Here is a 16761-nt window from a genome sequence, read left to right on the forward strand (position 1 = left end):
GAACAAGGGACAGAACAGGACGTGTTTGATGCCACTTTGAAATAGCGTTGTTATTATTGGAAAGTTACATTTTACAGTTTACATTCCCCGACCAAAAGAATACATATATGTTTACTTATTAATGAACATTGGAATTTGGCAAACTAATCTATAAAGTAAAATTGTTTCAGCGTGGAAATGTTTAAGTCAAGGACCCGAAAAAAAAAAAAAAAAAAAACTCTTCAGCACCAATCTGCAAATATCTTGACAGAACATTTTTACATAGAAAGTTTCAGGGTGGCAGTCACTATTCATTTCGGCTGCGCAGCTTCAAGATACGATTCTCTAACATTGTACCAATATACATGTTCTTAGATTCCGTAGTGCAGATTCAAATATTTAAAAGAAAAAGTATTGCGCTAAAATCAATCATACCAGCCCTTAAATTGACTACTGTATGAACATAGAGATTTGTAAACGTGTGTTTGCTAATATTTTGAACAGCTAATTACATCTTGCAATGCTTATGTTTCTTCCACATATTATCGAATCCGGCTTTCCTATTCCTAGACGATTTTTACTTGAGTTCAAGAGGCAACAGAGAAATGGCGAGTTCGCTGGAACGTTAGGTGTTATCGGTATTTTAAACAATAAAATTAGCTGGGCAGTTTGAAATATAAAATACATTAGCTAGCTATGTGTTGACAAATATATGGTATAATCTTAAAATGGAAGAACCGTGGGATTTCGAGTTTTTATCACGTATTGGGGATGGGTTTGTTTCGTTTTTGTCCGAATTTGTTGACGATTGGCTTGCTAAAGATATGAGAGTGTATGTATTCAAAATCTTAATTAGCTGGCTGATCATTAGTCTAATCGCAATCCACTTTGCCTGGAAAATTTATGGAAACACAGTGAATGATATGTATTATCGTCAAGGTGAGAGATGTTGATCCATTCTACTGTACAGAGCGTGCATCGCAATAATACGTTCTGATGTGCAAGTTCTGTTGTCGGCATACGAATGAGTCAATCATTAACAAGCAACTGTTTTCTAAATGATTAGGAACAAGTGGACAGAATGGAGGCACACCTGACACTGCACCTAACCTGAGCGGATGGTAGGTGTTCGAGCATCCATATGGACATGTGTGTTACAGGTACCCCGATACTGTCCCGTCTACTCTCCTTTCTATGGTGTTCATTGCTGTTCTTCACCTTTCTTAAAAATGTTACCATACGCATGATGCCTCTGGTTGCTTTTTCACTTTATGGTGTTAATAAGGGTCTCCCTGTAAGTTATATTGACTTATTACTTTGTTGCCAAAATATGTTCCACAATATATGATCCCTTTCTTGTTTACGTTAGGGAGAGCGCAGCTGGAGACACACTCAAGACACACCGTGAGTGACCGCCAGGACTCGTTGGTGGAATAACCACATGAACTGGCTCTTTGTTCAGCGAACATGACTTTAAATGAAGTGGATTGAATTGCAAATGGACATGCTCCCGTTTAAAGTGACTGGAGTTGCTTGAGAATCTTGCATCCTCGCAGTTTCTTAGCATCAGAAGGCTCCCACTTGGCTGTAAGAAAGAAGTAACAAACCAACCCCATCGTATATTAGTATTACAAAGTATATGCTCAGTGGTGATACACTAATACTGTTTTATCAAAATGGTCCAGAAATGAACAAGTTCAACTTGAAAATCACTCACCATACAATATTAAAAGAGAGATGTAAAAAAACTAAAAGGTTATAATATAAAGTTGATGCTTTGAAATTCTTTCTTTTGGACTACAGAGAAGGAGACATTAGTTCTTTGAATCTGGACAGAGTAGGAGGCCTTAAGTCAAAAAGCAGTCCTTCACAGATGTCTTATTATATGTAGCCTATGTGATGTCATTTCTAACTCTCGACCCAGGCTATATACCTCCCAATTTTCCTGGATCACCAATTTTACTACAGGGTTATTATAATATTATTTTTGATGTAATTATTGATCATTAAAGTCTAGGTTAAAAGACGCACAAAAGCATTAAACATCCCTTGATTTCTTTGAAGTAACACAAATGTACAGACATCAGAAACCTGAAGACAGAAAATTCAAAGTGGCAGATTGTACAAATTATGTTTTTACAAATGATATTAAAGAGCTCATGACCAAGTGTTAGAAAGTGTTTTTATTCTATAAACCATTCTATTATTCAGAGAGTGCTCATATCTTCCCCCCAAACTACTTACATTAAACATAGTGTTTTCTAGCCATGGTAAATAAAGTTGTACCCCAAGTACAAACATCTGGTCTGCATACAAGTTTTGAAAGTAACCATTTGTGGGCTTCTCTCCCTGATCAGATATGGTGATTGGAATCACCATAAGGGATAAGAAGCATGTGCACATCCATCACATTGGTGCCTGTCAGCCCTGGTAAGAGCAGGCGCTGTCCTCCAGAAAGACGTGAGAAAAATGTGTAGGAATCATTGTTGGAAAGGAAGCTGTCTATATTCAGCCCCTGAGCATTCGCTTCTTCCCACAGTCCCCCATCTGTGGTAGCCCCTGCTGCGTTGGTTGGCCCATCCTGTCCATCTGTCCCACCACTCAGGAACACTGGGCCCTTGGGAGGCAACTCCATACCTCTGAGTTCGAGCCCCACTCGTAGAGCCAGCTCCTGGTTTCGCCCACCTAGCCCTTTCCCTTTCAACTGCACAGTGGGCTCTCCCCCAGCCAGCAAACAGGTGGCCCCCCAGCCTTCTTTATGCCCCTCACCCAGCACCTGCATGGTACGACACAAGTCCCAGCTCTCTACACCCACCTCCGGACCAAGTCTCAGCATCTCAGAGGCAATATCTGAGTGGGGTTCGTCAGGGGAGCAGGCAAAGTGAGCTAATAGACCATAGAGGCGAGACACGAGCTGTACATCACCACAGACCCCTGGGGACAACACGACTGGACGGAACCCAAGCTCCCTTGCACGCCGACTGGCACACTTCAAGGCGATGCTATTGGAGCCAATCACGGCATTGAGAACATGTCCTTCCGCCTCCGATGGCTTCCCTGCCCCCTCCCCCCTTGGAGCGGCCCGTCCAAGGACTTCCTTCACTGACGTGGGGAGAGAAGAAGACAGTCCGTATTGCTCCAGAACTGCCAAGACGTCCTCTGGCCATACCTCACTCCACACAGTGGGACCACTGGCTATCAAATCAAGAGGGTCTCCTATCACATCAGAGAGAACCAGTGCTACTACCTGTTAACAAAAAAAGTGTGCAGAGCAAAATCTATGAAAAATGGGAAAAACCTGATTCTCACATGTACATTTAGTCATTTAGCAGACGCTCTTATCCAGAGCGACATACAGTAAGTCACTTACATGTAAACAGGTTTGTATAACACCTGCCTCACCTGGGCGGGATGAGCAGAATGTGCGAGTCCTCCACCCTTCAACAAGGACAGAGCACGTCGGACCGAGTTCAGCTCCTGAATGGTGGCCCCAGCAGCTGCTAGTCTACGTGTGATGTCTTGTTTCTCTTGCAGAGTGATAGGGGGAACTGGTGAAGGTAAGAGGGCGGAGCCTCCCCCTACACACACACACACACACACAAGGATTTAGATAAGATTGCTGTGCCTAAACATTGACACACGGTCTGTACTTTGTATACGGATCTATGTGTATGAGTTGATACAAGAGGCATTCAATAACAGTTGCACATTTTACCTGAGATCAGCACTAGCAACAGGTCACTCTCCGTTAGCTCACAGGCTAGCTCTTTGATGCATGCAGCAGCTCTCTGAGCATCGGCATCTGGCAAGTTGTGTTTTGCACCCTCCATCACTTTAATCCTACTGTCGTCCTTCAACAGCATCTGGCTGAGGAGTCATGTGTTAGTTAGAAACTATACCTCTTCCGCCTACTAGCTCTCCTCGTCTTTAAGTCGTATCCTTACTCTTTCCCATGCTGCCGCAGGGCCTCTTGAATGCCGTGTGGCACACTGATGACTCCTCTCACCAGGTGGTCCCCCACTATCCTCTCTGCCTCAGCCGCCATACCCAGCACGGCCTTGCCGAACCCCACCAGGTGCAGATTGTGCTTGAGCGTGAAGCTGCGTCCACCAACCAGAAGAGAGTCTCCCCTGCGCTCCAGGCTCCTCCGAACCACGCTGTCTGGCTGAACACCACCCACTGCTGCAGCAAACACCTCCCGTGCCCGCGTGTCCAGGGACATTCCGCAGAACGCGGTGTGCCGTACCCCTAAAGGAGCTAGAAGAGACAAGGGTCGACGCAAGGACAATACACGAGCCATGGAAAGATCAAGGGGTTGTTGCAGGAATTCGCCCCTAGAAAGAACAACAAATGAGCAAGGCATGATATATCTGTGGAACGAATTCTAATTTATAATTACTGTTATTATGGTCATCTGACTTGTCTCAGATTTTAGAAATTGCACACAACTAACAATGCTAGAACAATTCTAATACGTCATGAGCAATATACAGCTGCCAAATAATAAACAAAACGTAAATTCAGTTAATTCCATTGTCCCTGTGCAGATTTTGATCAATTTTCCATGAGTGCAAAAAAGTTACCCTACCTGTGCAGGGTTGGGGGATACAAGATACTTCTTCTTGTATATTAGAAGTATGTGTGCTAGTCAGAATCAGCATTGACACAGTGTGGCAAAATCTGGATAGAGCTTGACTCCAGTTAAATGTGTACCCATTGTGTAATGATTGACTCAGCTTGACCATAGGGCAGGCAACGAGGCAAAGACAGACTGTAACTAGCCTACTACGATTTTAAAAGAAGGTAAACAAAACCAAAAATGTTTTCAGTTTGCACTGAAGGTCTATCCAATCCAGATGGCTGCGACATGAAGACAGTATGGAGACAATATAATTTTTAGTGACGACTACAAAAAACATATTACTACGGCATGAGTCACGAGTACTGGATATGTTTACAGCAGCAAACATATTTCTCACCTGCATCATTCTGGTGCATCCCTTGAGTGTTAAGCCAGTTATTTACTTCCCATTATGAATATTTGAAAGGGCTGCTATACTGCTTCCAATCTCAGACAGGACTAAAGACGGGAGACAATGTACATCAACTGAAACTTTGCACAACAATGAGAGGGTACCGATTTAAACAACTTTTTTAGTAGCCAACTTAAATGTGAGCTAAAAAATAAACACAGGATCACCCGTTGGTTTGCGCTGCATCGCGAGAGGTCACAGTGCAATCGTGAATGCTCGCTCCTGACTGTGTGCGCGCGTCCGACTTAGAAGGCGGTGCTGTTTCGTGACTCAGATAACATTTATAACAGGCGGGATTTCTTTTAAGTTTTTGAAATGGCCATCTAAATTTTATTGTTTCATTTTTATTTCTACACTAAGAACGTAAACGTAATCTTGACATAGCATATTCAAATAGAAATCGAGGGTCTGCGCCCCCTCTACAGAGGCCATCATGAAGCTGACGGACAATGTGCTGCGGAGCTTCAGGGTTGCAAAGGTGTTCCGGGAAAATTCAGACAAAATCAATTGTTTTGATTTCAGCTCAAATGGTGAAACTGTCATTTCCAGCAGTGACGATGATTCACTCGTGTTGTACGACTGCCAGGAGGGAAAGTAAGACTCGAACTCAATACATAAAAATCGATTGTTTACTGCTCTATTTAGCATTAGCATGTAGTAGTAGTACTAGGCCGACCATTGCTTCAGCCTCTGCTGCTGCTGCTGTAACTGGCTAGTTGGCTAATCTTTCCCAAGTGCGGCCTACTGCAAAACTACATCCACGGACTTGCGTGCAAAGCCTGACAGGGTTCATAGGCTGTGGCCATAATATCAATATTTGTATGTCCGTTCAATGTTGTAAGTGTGTAAGCTAGATGCATAATAATCGTGCAGCTGTATTTCTGTAATATGATATTTGAACACGTTTTAGTTTTTTCCATCAGTTTACTGATACAGTTCTCTAATAGGCTATCATGCTTTCTCTGATCTGTTTCATACCCAGACCCAAGCGCACCCTTTACAGTAAGAAGTATGGAGTTGATCTGATCAGGTACACACATGCAGCCAACACCGTGGTCTACAGCTCCAATAAAATTGATGGTATGTTAGTATTACAAATTAACAGCTGATTTCTGTAGCATATATGTGTCGACATACATGCACAGGCAACTTTGTTTGACCCGCTTTCTAGGCTTGACATATTGTGTGTGCTTAAAATATTGTCCGGTGGTTGTCCATAAGGAGTTCTCTGCAGATGATGACCTCATGGACGTCTATCAAAGACTAGCCCACTGCACACCTTGGTCTGAGGTAGTTGTTTGTACAGTTTGAGGGTCTGCGATTCTGCCCGATACAGGAGCTAACTGTACAAGCCACTGCCTTGCCTAGGGTGGTGCCTACACGTCTCTTCTGCTCCATCATCTTCAGGACCCGGAGCTCTGTATGCAGTGCTAACTGGAATAGATTTAATTTGGTGAAATGTTGTTGCATCTAGTCAGTTTCATGCTATTATATTCATTTCAGACACTATCCGGTACCTCTCCCTTCACGACAACAAATACATTCGCTACTTCCCCGGACATAACAAAAGGTGAATAGGCCAAAGAAACCCAATTGAATATTATCTCCTGAGTGGAATGTATAGATATTTTGACTCTAATTGAACATGAATGCTGAATTTTTATGCCATTTTCTCTTTATTTAGAGTGGTGGCTCTTTCAATGTCGCCTGTGGACGATACATTTATATCTGGATCATTAGATAAAACTATTCGGCTTTGGGATCTGCGATCTCCAAACTGCCAGGTTAGTATCCTCATTCCTTATGCGTCTCGTTAAATGACTAATAAATGCCAAATGTGAAGGCCGGTGTGTTAAGACGTATTATCCCTTTGTCCAACTCTCAGGGACTGATGCATCTGCAGGGGAAGCCAGTCTGCTCCTTTGACCCCGAGGGCCTCATCTTTGCTGCTGGAGTCAATTCAGAGATGGTCAAACTGTACGACCTGCGGTCTTTTGACAAGGTCAGTCATAAAAAATAGAATTACAATTGGTAGAATTTGTAGCCTTTTTACTGTTAATAAAATGGTTCCTTCCTTGGTTTTAAGATTAGCTGTTTTTTTTCTCTTTCTTCTTTAGGGTCCGTTTGCTACCTTCAAGCTCCAGTACGACCGGACTTGTGAATGGACAGGCCTCAAGTTCAGCAACGATGGGAAACTCATCTTGATATCCACCAACGGGGGAGCCCTGAGGCTTCTCGACGCCTTCAAGGGCGCAGTGCTGCATTCCTTTGGGGTGAGGGATCGTTCGTGTGCACACACATAGCTGGCACACGTCATAAGCTAAAAGAAGCTTTAAGAAAACATGTCTTTGGTGAAGGGATATTGGCGAGTGACACAGGGAGCAGTACGGCCATGAAAACATAAGGATGTTGTTGATTTTTTTGTTATTTCTCAGGGCTACAACAACAGCAAATGCGTACCATTGGAAGCCTCCTTCACACCAGATTCTCAGTTCATCATGATAGGTAAGTACTCCAGACAAGTGTTCTGTGGCACCTATTTAGAAAGGCAACCACCACGGCGGCCTCATTGTTAACAGTAAACTAGACCTGGTAATAGGTTGTTGTGTGTGTCTTCTATAACAGGGTCTGAGGATGGAAAGATCCATGTGTGGAATGCAGAGAGTGGGATGAAGGTGGCGCTGCTGGACGGGAAACACACGGGTCCTGTCACCTGCCTGCAGTTCAACCCCAAATTTATGACTTTCGCCAGTGCCTGTTCAAACATGGTCAGAGACTAGTTTTATCGTCGATCATTACGCATGTTTTGTTCATGTATCATGTCCCATGTTTATATGAATGGTGAACAATAATCTGAATTGTGCTTGTTCCTCTATAGGCTTTCTGGCTCCCCACCATTGATGACTAATGACAGCTTTGAAGAGGGTCACCCTTGGAAGCCATAAAGAAACACCCCCCTTTGGACCAGAAGTGTGTCCACTGAAGTTAATGAATGTAAATATTTAGACTATAGCAATCAACTGTCTGATTTTTCTGTTCTTTTTATACTTATATAATATTAAAACTTTTCATTTTTCTAAGAAGTGTTTGTAATTATTATTTTTTTTTACCCAAGTTGGTCACAAGTGTGGTATTAATAACACACAATAATTTATATAAATAAAAATCAGTTTTTTACAAGAGAAAATTGTAGTCCTTAACTGCTCCATAAGCATTTATATTGACACATAACCCAAGTGTAAGTTGATTGGCTTGAATTACTGCACCCTGGACAAATGGCTTTTTCCTAACACCAAAGCACAGCTAACTACTGACCACCAATAACGTCACGGGTCGGGGTCAGGGGCACAGGTGAGGAGTTGTTGGCGTTTCAAGTCTTTAGTGTCTCTTTGAAGCTGGTCCCCTCGCTGTGGGGTGGGGTGGGGGTTGGGGAGCTAGGTACCCGAGGCGGCTAAATTTGGGAGAGAAGGGATCATGTTCCCTCTAGGCTGCATACGATCATGCCCTAGTTACTGGAGCTGTGTCCCCTGTCATACTGTCACACGTTCAGAGAGCTCACACTCACTCAGCGATACGCTCATTTAGATCCGTGCTAACTTCCACAGGCTGTGTCAGAGCTGTATTGCTACAGGTTACCCCCGTCTGCCTGAAAGTTGACGGGACTGAAATTCTGGCCCTGCGCTTGGGCCTGCTTCCTGAATCCCTCCTGGAACGTCTCTTCCTCCTTTTCTTGAACCTCATTAGAGAACACAACAGGTGGGATAGACTCCCTAGCTGACCCGCCATGTTTCTGGTTCTTGTGGTGACGGCGGAACTGAGAGAGTTCTTGGTCAGGGCGAGAGGTGGAGCGGTGCGTCTTATCCAGGTGCGGATCCAAGATGGTGAGTGATCCTGGCCGGAGACAGGAGCCCGGTTCGAAAAAGGATGATTGATGTTTTTGATTAATCTATGGAACTAAAACAGATCTGAGTTATTCGACAAATACTATGTATGTTTGTGATGATGGTGTATTTGATTGTGTGGGGGGAATGATTCGTGACTTTTGACCTTTTCTCTATGACCGTTTGTTATGACCGTTTGACATAGAGATGTCATATGAGTTGTCAGAAAATACTGATTTCACAATGTGTTGAGTAACTTCTGGAGTTGGTCAGATGATGTTTGATCACGCTCAGCATTCTGGCTGTTGACAGTTATTGCATGATTAACACTCTAATTGCCAAATCTGGTCATTACTGTGACAAGTATTTGCATCCTATAGCAGAATATTACACAAATGTATATAGACTAAACAATTACAGCTGCTGGAAATGATTGGGTAAGTCATCTGTACATTGTAAAAACAACAGAACAGTCAGGTCATTTGCCAGATTATACATCACAAGGCATCGGTAAAACCATTAGGCAAGAGGTTGGCTTCTAAGGGCTAGGGCTATATACATTTCCTAAAATGTGTATCAGGATGTTTACATCCTGTTTGTGTGCTCTGAGTGACATTGTGTCTAGTCACATGGTGATGTGAGACATCTGACAGATTCAGTTGACACCAATCAGGGCCGTCTACATGAAGTTTTGAGGTCTGTCACCAAAAGGTTTATAGGTCAACAGTCTCTAACACTTTGGAATAAGACTGCATTACATTCAATTGATGTACTGACTGGGCTTTATGGATTTGACACTTTTATAATGTGATGTAGACATCCATGGTCTTTGTTATATCTTGCTGTTCAGTTATAGTTGCATGGCAGTGTTGAAAAAGAAACAGGATAGGATACTATTTCATCATCGCTACATGATTTGCTGGCTTGATGTGTCACTGCAATTCTAAGACCTCATTGGCTACTATCATAGATCATGTGTTCCCAGTTAGTTTGGTCACCTTGGTAACAAATTTCTCATGACTGAGGGGGACAGCATAGTTTAGCCTCTAACAATGTGACAACAGAAGAATCCAAGCAGGGGTGGGATGAGGGTTCAAATGTGTGAGGGCGAATGAGAGATAGAGAGAATGGCTGATGGAAAGTATGTGTCTGTGCTGAGAGTTGGAATGTGTTGGGGCCAAGAATAGCCACTGCTGTTAGGAAATCCCCCGCACGTCCCCCAAGGACACAGAAATGTTGGTTTGTGTATGTATTTCATTATATCTGCATAGATTTCTACTTGTAGAACATTTATTGTATATACAACGTGTGATTTCAGTTATACATGTGTAACTGTAACTATTAAGTATTTTAACAACCTTGTGTTGTACATAGCAGACTAGTTCAGAGGTTTACTTTCCTTTAAATCAATCTATTTACTTATTTGATCAAGAGAGACAGTGTACATTCATGAACATTAAAATGTACAGTACCAGTCAAAAGTTTGGACACATTTTCCCAAGTGTCCAAACTTTTGACTGGTACTGTAAGTGCACCCAGTTATAGGTTTAAAGGCTAGTGAAAAAGCCCATACAACCTTAAAAAAAGGCATTAAGTCAAAATATATCAAACATAAAATCCCAATACACAAGCTCCACTTAGTCCTTAACCATGAGTAGAATGGAAAGAACAATGGGTATACAAACAAGTGGCAAACAATGACTTAATTCTCCACCCATTTTTGGTCATTTTTCAAACATGTTTGTTTAATGCTTAAAGTAGCTTAGAATTAGATCTGAAATATTTCCATTCTGCCATTTCTTTGTCTTGTGTTGTACTGATTCATCAAACACAATTATATAATCAAAGACATTCTGGGTTATTTAGCTTTTTATAATAATTTTCTGATGCTGATAATCCTTTAATCTTTGGAATGGACAATTAGATGACAGGATGATGATCTGATAAATAATTCATTTAAATGTTGAAGCTCATTTCAGACAACTGTTGACAGTGAGCATGAGAGATTGAAAGATGAGCCACTGAGAAGAAGGTACATGCATGAAACAAGGGATTCAAGATAACAGATATCACTGAGAAAAAGGACCGAAAAGGTTTAATCTGCAGAATCTTGGGTTGTTGTACAAAACATGTGTTTTTCTTTGATCCTCCATACACCTGAGGTATATTTGATGAGAGCTGTGTTAGGAGAATCTCACAAATGGGCAAGGTATGTGATGAGTAGCGCTCTGTCTTTCAGAGCAGCTGGTTCTGGGGACATACAGAGAGCCGTCACAGAGCTGGGACCAGGACTATGACCACTTCCTGCTTCCTCTCTTGGATGACCAAGAACCCTGCTACATCATGTACCGCCTCGACTCCCAGAATGCACAGGGCTATGAGTGGATCTTCATCTCATGGTCTCCAGACCAGTCCCCAGTATGTCACCACAAAGAAAAGAAAAGTCTTTCACACATAGGTCATACAGGTCACAAGATGTCCAATCCACCCACTGTGTTGCCTACAGGTGAGACAGAAGATGCTGTATGCTGCCACCCGAGCCACAGTGAAGAAAGAGTTTGGGGGCGGTCATGTTAAAGATGAGATGTTTGGCACTGTAGAGGTCAGCGCCATCATAAGAAAATCCTCAGTATTTTAAAGATGCTCCAGTTAAAAAGCCACTGTATTATTAGCTTGTCATCTAATTAATCACCAGCCGTTTTGGTCAGATGTTCTTATTTGTACGCTGTTTGGATCCATTTTCTAAATGGCCTGCCGTTTGCTGTTATCATTAGGAGGACATCTGCCTGCAGGGCTACCAGCGCCACGTGACCTCCTGCTCTGGGCCTGCACCACTCACAGTAGCAGAGCAGGAGCTCCAGCGAATCAAACTCACAGAGGTGAGAGGGCAAGACTCAGGACATACAAACAAAGCACAGCCTTTGTGTGTTTTATATATATTTTTTATATTCTTCATCCATCGTCTAAGGTCCGTTTGATTCGGTCGTTAACTCTTTGCTACCGTTGCTTTTCCAGGGCCGTGTGAAACAGGTGAGAACGTACACACACGTGTTTCCATGACCTCTGATGACTTGATGAATCATTCAAAAAATATGGATCATATAGGATGGCATGCTTCATCGTCTCCCCTCTACAATCAATCCCATGTGTGTGTATGTGCGTGTATTCTGCCCTCTGCAGGTGAAAACAGAGATCACGGTGGAGAGCATGCACCAGACGATGCAAGGCCTTTCTTTTCCCTTGCAGGAGGAGGCCAAAAAAGCTTTTCACCAACTTGCCCAAAAATGCATCAACTACATACAGCTGGTGAGGGGAAAACACTCATATGTAATACTGCACACTGATCCGGGCAAGTACACACTACTCATAATACAGTTAGCACCAGTGAAATATATTTAAAAAAAAACGTTTGTTATACTTGACAGATAATGTTGTCGTTGCAGTGATTGTCTGGGGAATTATGAAATATTATAGTTGAGCTAATTTACTGTGTCGTTGTTGCAGAGGTTGGACACAGAGAAGGAGACAATTGAGCTGGTCCACTGTAACCCCACAGAGACATGCGAACTTCCCTGCAGGGTTCCAACTGACACACCTAGATACCACTTCTTCCTCTACAAACACTCCCACGAAGGAGACTATCTTGAGTCTGTTGGTTAGTCACTCTTATTTCCTGATGTGATTAATAACAATTATTATGCATTGAATGTTGTAAAATGTCATTTTTTAAGCAGAATACCAAAGCTGGGCCAAACTATTACGTATTTTCGGCTTATCTTTCTAATCCAGTCTGAGTGGGGAGGGCCCGGGGTGTATGCATTTGTAAATGAGTGAGTGTGTGTTTGTATATTATATTGTTACTTATATGTCACTGATTTGAAAAGCAACCAGGTTATTGGCACTTCTCTCAAATTCTAACTGAAATAGGCAGTAATTGTGAAATGTAATATACACTGCATATTTTTTTTATTCTTTATTTTTGTAACTTTTAATTTTTTATTCCCCCGCCCCTCTCTCCAGTGTTCATATACTCCATGCCAGGCTACAGCTGTAGCATTAAGGAGCGGATGTTGTACTCCAGCTGTAAAAGTCGACTGCTGGAAGAGGTAGAAAAGGATTACCACTTGGAGGTCGCTAAAAAGGTTAGCAGCAGTCTGTCCCAATACTTCTGGGAATATCTGAGAAGGACATCTCTTTGTGTGTTTACACTTTGTCATTGTATTTGGTTCAGTTGGAGATTGACAACGGAGATGAGCTGACAGAGGAATTCCTGTATGATGAAGTCCACCCTAAACAGCATGCTTTTAAGCAGGCCTTTGCCAAGCCCCGTGGCCCGGCAGGCAAAAGAGGGAATAAACGCCTGATCAAAGGAGCTGGGGAAAGCAGACTGGAGAGCTAGAAATTGTATTTTCTAGTCATATCCACAGTCTCCTTCTTTCTCCTCCTTGAATGATTCTGCTCTCCTAGTTCCCACAGACAGCAGTGGGAAACCAAAGGGGATTTGTCTTGTCATTTGTATTTCAACATAATGTCATTTTTGTTTTAAAGTTGAAAAAAATTGTTTAGGACATAATATTTCAATATCTTAGTAAGACTAGTTTACCATTACAAATGTATCAGATGTTCTAACCCTATTGTTCATGTTTTCATTACCAGAAGTCTAGTATGTACACAAAATATATTGCGTAGAAGGATGTAAATTAATGAATGCTCATTCCTGCAGTATTCCTTCAGTATTAGTAGTTCAGAGTAACGATTTTTTGGATGGCCTTTAGGGTATGCAGAAATGGACGACATCAGCTTTACAGAATGTGATGTTGTATTTTATCTATAAATTGGTGGGTTTAGAATCCCCAGACAAACAACAGGAATTAAAGTAAATATTGATACCTGTATGTGAGAGACAAAAAACAATTGTGAGATAACGGGGTTGTAGTCTCTGTAATGTGAAATTGATATTTTAGGATGTTGTATGGTAGCCTACTTCTATTTATGATAGTCAGTATATTTACTGCTATGCCACATACATTACATTAGATATGTGATTCTCTCCTTCCATGTATGTCTAGCATCTCCTCAATATTTGTATAAAATACAAGTGATACTTATCAGGAAAGGAATTCCAAATAAACTTTTTTTTCTTCCTGTATGTTTGTGATTATTTTGTGTGCTCGCGGTCGCTGTATTGGTTAAAGCAGATAGCAACAAATAGTTGGTATGTCATCATATCTACATGGGTTAACCATAAGGACTATAGGTCAATGATCAAAACAGAGTACATATATATTTTATATATAATAAAAGTATACATAACAGACAACGAATGAATTAGAAGTCATAAATAAAACGGTTTATAAGGTGACACACGGGGTCAGTGTGGATTTTTGTTTTTTAAAGACCAGCTGAAAGCACTGTTTATGCGGTACTGCGAAATCAATTCAAATATGTATTAAAAGAAATAGCCCATCTACGTCCCATTGTCTTGGTGAGGCACTGAATTCTCCGAACAGTAGGCAAAGGTTTCAAGTGGGCGGAGATGAACTCACAATCATTCCTGGAAAGTGGATGAGAGGAAGACTCGATGCCTTTCCTGGTAGTGCTGTTCCAAAGAAAACTGGACGGAGAGCCAAGTTGTAGCTTTCCGACGCAGCACGACCGATTCACAGATCAAAACTCTTCATTGCCATATTGGCTACTTGGAAGTATAATTTGTGTTTGTGCATGCATAAAGCTTTTAACCTCAGCAAAATAGGGATCGCGGCGGCGGCAGTTTGGCTGACGTCAGAGGCTCTGCTGTACAGTTCTTAGAATAGAATTCTTGGAATTGGTGATTTTTATAAGCCAAACCCTCACAGTGTCCTTCACACATTTGGATCTCACTCTGGAGACAACACACTTCGAACAGCCGCTTAAGATTCTACTAATATGAATAATATTTGTACTCATATGTAGACAACATTTCAGAAGGTTACAACATTTCTATTGGAAATACTCTGAGGCGGATTTCGTGATAGAACAAAGCTTTATTAAATTATTCGCTGCTTCAGTTTTGGCTGTTCTTTTGTCAGAAGATATTCAACATAAGAACATGATTCTTTGTGTTCAAAGGTAAGTTCACTTTTTTTTGTCTCTATACATATACTTTTCATCAAACATACACAAATGCTAACAATTGGTTATGCCGTGTGGGAGGACACATATTTCCTTTGTCAATATTTAGTATATTTTTCTCAGAACGAAATGTGAGAAATGTATTCTTGGTCTGTATTTTTATATTTATTGAAATATTTACTTGAATCATCACTTTTCTTTTTTTTAAATCAATGGAGACAAAAGATTATAGGCTATATCACCATTCCTTGTTACTATATATAAAAATAACCAAATCCGACTGACTGTGGCCTCTTCCATGTTGGCTTTACTAAGAAGACTGGAAATAAGTTTGGTGATTAATTTGTGTTTATTCATTTCATCATACAGTAGATTATGTCAGTACTTATGTCTTTCCTCTTGTTTCCAGCCCCAGAGCTCTGCCGCATACAGCCACCGAGTCCCCACTAGACATGCGGACATCGATGGTTCCCTCCCCCCACTGCATCCCTCCACTGTGGGACCCCACAAAGGACCTCCATGCAATCGCCAGCAACTTCTATTACCTGGACAACTCAGGTAACACCCTGCTTTAAGAGTATTCCAGCAGGCACCAATGACGTTGAACAGAATAATGATGTTAATCAAAATATGGAATTCAGTGAGCGGACTTAATATCTAGCTGCGCTACTCAAGACTTATCAAATAAAGCCTTGAGTGTAGATGAAAGCGTGGATCGTCTGGTTCACCCTAATGACGGAGTGACCACTCTGACCTTTCTCTCAGGGTGGTACTGGGGGTCCATCACAGCGGCCCAGGCCCATGCAGCTCTACAAGGAGCCTCAGATGGATCTTTCCTCGTCCGGGATAGCAGCCACCCCATGTATATGCTGACCCTGTCTGTCAGGACTGCCCGTGGACCCACCAGTGTACGAATCCAGTATAGCAGTGCCCGTTTTCTACTGGACTCCAGCTCACCAGCCAGGCCTTGTCTCCTCTCCTTCCCCGACGTGCCCAGCCTCGTGCAGCACTACATGGGACCAGGAAGGAAAGTCGAAGAGACGAAGCCAGAGGAAGCCCCTACCAAGGCCTCCCAGCGACTGCTGCAGGAGTTCAGCGTGGTGCTGAAGCTGAAGAAAGCCGTGCATAAGCCCCAGGCCTTCCCCTCCCTCCAGCACCTTACTCGACTAACCATCAATAAACACACCGACTGTCCCACCAAACTGCCACTGCCAAGACCACTGATGCGCTACGTGCAGGACTACCCATTCCAGGTATGACAGCCTCCGCTCACATACTAACGGAGGGCTGGATCGAATCACGGTTCTCATCAAGGAGAACTGGCAAAAGGGTTTCCTTACACAAGGAGGCCCTGGGCAGTGATTGTCCATAGTGGAGTCTCTGCTGATGTGAGGTCAAGTGACTTGAAACAATCTGTCCCAGGAAAGAATATCCCGATTTGGTGTTTTTATTTTCCTCACAAAGGGCAGTGGGGTGTCACATACTCCTGCAAGAGATGGACTAGAAATCACAACTCTGTACTGTAAAGTATACTTATTTTATAAAGGAATGGACATCTGTGCAGATCTGCCACCCCTTTGTATGCTGCGGGTATACCGTTTTTTCATAATAAGAGCTCTGAATTTGAAAATAAAATGTATTTTTATTGTTTTAATTATGTTTCAATAAATGTTGCATTTTTTATGTTGTAAGTCAAAAAGTTTTCTATTAAAAAGATGACACGATCATGCCAATGCTGTATTAAATGTGCTGTTGTG

The 16761-nt window shown here is 42.1% G+C and overlaps 5 protein-coding genes across 11 annotated transcripts; 4 read left to right on the top strand and 1 right to left on the bottom strand.

Moving 5' to 3' along the window:
• The first annotated feature begins 538 nt into the window (after positions 1-538).
• tcta (T cell leukemia translocation altered) lies at positions 539-2146 on the top strand. 2 transcript variants are annotated; one of them, XM_084704150.1, is made up of 3 exons: positions 539-918; positions 1046-1139; positions 1349-2146. In XM_084704150.1, exons 1-2 carry the CDS (start codon positions 708-710, stop codon positions 1102-1104), a joined length of 270 nt encoding a protein of 89 aa, XP_084560276.1. In that variant the 5' UTR covers positions 539-707; the 3' UTR covers positions 1105-1139; positions 1349-2146. The 2 variants fall into 2 exon arrangements, with proteins under 2 accessions (XP_084560276.1, XP_084560275.1); XM_084704149.1 differs by having other exon boundaries at positions 540-918; positions 1046-1100.
• A 1-nt stretch (position 2147) lies between these two features.
• glyctk (glycerate kinase) lies at positions 2148-5183 on the bottom strand. Of its 5 annotated transcripts, none has more exons than XM_084704138.1 (5): positions 4959-5183; positions 3924-4236; positions 3695-3846; positions 3382-3557; positions 2148-3226 (listed from the first exon to the last, which is right to left on the bottom strand). In XM_084704138.1, exons 1-5 carry the CDS (start codon positions 4975-4977, stop codon positions 2333-2335), a joined length of 1554 nt encoding a protein of 517 aa, XP_084560264.1. In that variant the 5' UTR covers positions 4978-5183; the 3' UTR covers positions 2148-2332. The 5 variants fall into 5 exon arrangements, with proteins under 5 accessions (XP_084560264.1, XP_084560262.1, XP_084560263.1 ...); XM_084704136.1 differs by having other exon boundaries at positions 3924-4313; XM_084704137.1 differs by lacking the exon at positions 4959-5183 and adding an exon at positions 4568-4900 and having other exon boundaries at positions 3924-4313.
• A 50-nt stretch (positions 5184-5233) lies between these two features.
• wdr82 (WD repeat domain 82) lies at positions 5234-8095 on the top strand. Its single transcript, XM_084704146.1, has 9 exons — positions 5234-5606; positions 5995-6092; positions 6516-6582; positions 6697-6796; positions 6898-7014; positions 7130-7285; positions 7448-7517; positions 7638-7780; positions 7891-8095. The coding sequence occupies exons 1-9, from the start codon at positions 5446-5448 to the stop codon at positions 7918-7920; spliced, it is 942 nt and encodes a 313-aa protein (XP_084560272.1). The 5' UTR covers positions 5234-5445; the 3' UTR covers positions 7921-8095.
• A 442-nt stretch (positions 8096-8537) lies between these two features.
• twf2 (twinfilin actin binding protein 2) lies at positions 8538-14042 on the top strand. 2 transcript variants are annotated; one of them, XM_084704142.1, is made up of 9 exons: positions 8538-8893; positions 11133-11311; positions 11400-11495; positions 11668-11772; positions 11909-11923; positions 12074-12199; positions 12398-12548; positions 12914-13035; positions 13125-14042. In XM_084704142.1, exons 1-9 carry the CDS (start codon positions 8797-8799, stop codon positions 13290-13292), a joined length of 1059 nt encoding a protein of 352 aa, XP_084560268.1. In that variant the 5' UTR covers positions 8538-8796; the 3' UTR covers positions 13293-14042. The 2 variants fall into 2 exon arrangements, with proteins under 2 accessions (XP_084560268.1, XP_084560269.1); XM_084704143.1 differs by lacking the exon at positions 11400-11495.
• A 502-nt stretch (positions 14043-14544) lies between these two features.
• LOC146273295 (cytokine-inducible SH2-containing protein-like) lies at positions 14545-16749 on the top strand. The gene is made up of 3 exons (XM_084704147.1): positions 14545-15001; positions 15414-15562; positions 15770-16749. Exons 1-3 carry the CDS (start codon positions 14982-14984, stop codon positions 16261-16263), a joined length of 663 nt encoding a protein of 220 aa, XP_084560273.1. The 5' UTR covers positions 14545-14981; the 3' UTR covers positions 16264-16749.
• Positions 16750-16761: the final 12 nt, after the last annotated feature.

The sequence above is a fragment of the Hypomesus nipponensis genome, chromosome 9, assembly GCF_054491055.1.
Source record: "Hypomesus nipponensis isolate SF chromosome 9, ASM5449105v1, whole genome shotgun sequence".
NCBI lineage: Eukaryota > Metazoa > Chordata > Actinopteri > Osmeriformes > Osmeridae > Hypomesus > Hypomesus nipponensis.

Excerpts from the sequence above, each read along its gene's own strand:
- tcta (XM_084704149.1), top strand. The coding sequence starts at position 708 with ATGGAAGAACCGTGGGATTTCGAGTTTTTATCACGTATTGGGGATGGG. Across the intron at positions 919-1,045 it reads TGATATGTATTATCGTCAAG|GAACAAGTGGACAGAATGGA; the intron begins GTGAGAGATGTT and ends CTAAATGATTAG. Across the intron at positions 1,101-1,348 it reads GCACCTAACCTGAGCGGATG|GGAGAGCGCAGCTGGAGACA; the intron begins GTAGGTGTTCGA and ends TGTTTACGTTAG.
- LOC146273295 (XM_084704147.1), top strand. The coding sequence starts at position 14,982 with ATGATTCTTTGTGTTCAAAG. Across the intron at positions 15,002-15,413 it reads ATGATTCTTTGTGTTCAAAG|CCCCAGAGCTCTGCCGCATA; the intron begins GTAAGTTCACTT and ends TCTTGTTTCCAG. Across the intron at positions 15,563-15,769 it reads CTATTACCTGGACAACTCAG|GGTGGTACTGGGGGTCCATC; the intron begins GTAACACCCTGC and ends CCTTTCTCTCAG.
- wdr82 (XM_084704146.1), top strand. The coding sequence starts at position 5,446 with ATGAAGCTGACGGACAATGTGCTGCGGAGCTTCAGGGTTGCAAAGGTG. Across the intron at positions 6,093-6,515 it reads CAGCTCCAATAAAATTGATG|ACACTATCCGGTACCTCTCC; the intron begins GTATGTTAGTAT and ends TATTCATTTCAG. Across the intron at positions 7,518-7,637 it reads TTCTCAGTTCATCATGATAG|GGTCTGAGGATGGAAAGATC; the intron begins GTAAGTACTCCA and ends CTTCTATAACAG.
- twf2 (XM_084704142.1), top strand. The coding sequence starts at position 8,797 with ATGTTTCTGGTTCTTGTGGTGACGGCGGAACTGAGAGAGTTCTTGGTC. Across the intron at positions 8,894-11,132 it reads CCAGGTGCGGATCCAAGATG|AGCAGCTGGTTCTGGGGACA; the intron begins GTGAGTGATCCT and ends TCTGTCTTTCAG. Across the intron at positions 11,312-11,399 it reads GGTCTCCAGACCAGTCCCCA|GTGAGACAGAAGATGCTGTA; the intron begins GTATGTCACCAC and ends TGTTGCCTACAG.
- glyctk (XM_084704134.1), bottom strand. The coding sequence starts at position 4,724 with ATGGTCAAGCTGAGTCAATCATTACACAATGGGTACACATTTAACTGG. Across the intron at positions 3,847-3,923 it reads CTGCGGCAGCATGGGAAAGA|CCAGATGCTGTTGAAGGACG; the intron begins GTAAGGATACGA and ends ATGACTCCTCAG. Across the intron at positions 3,558-3,694 it reads GTTGCTAGTGCTGATCTCAG|GGGGAGGCTCCGCCCTCTTA; the intron begins GTAAAATGTGCA and ends GTGTGTGTGTAG.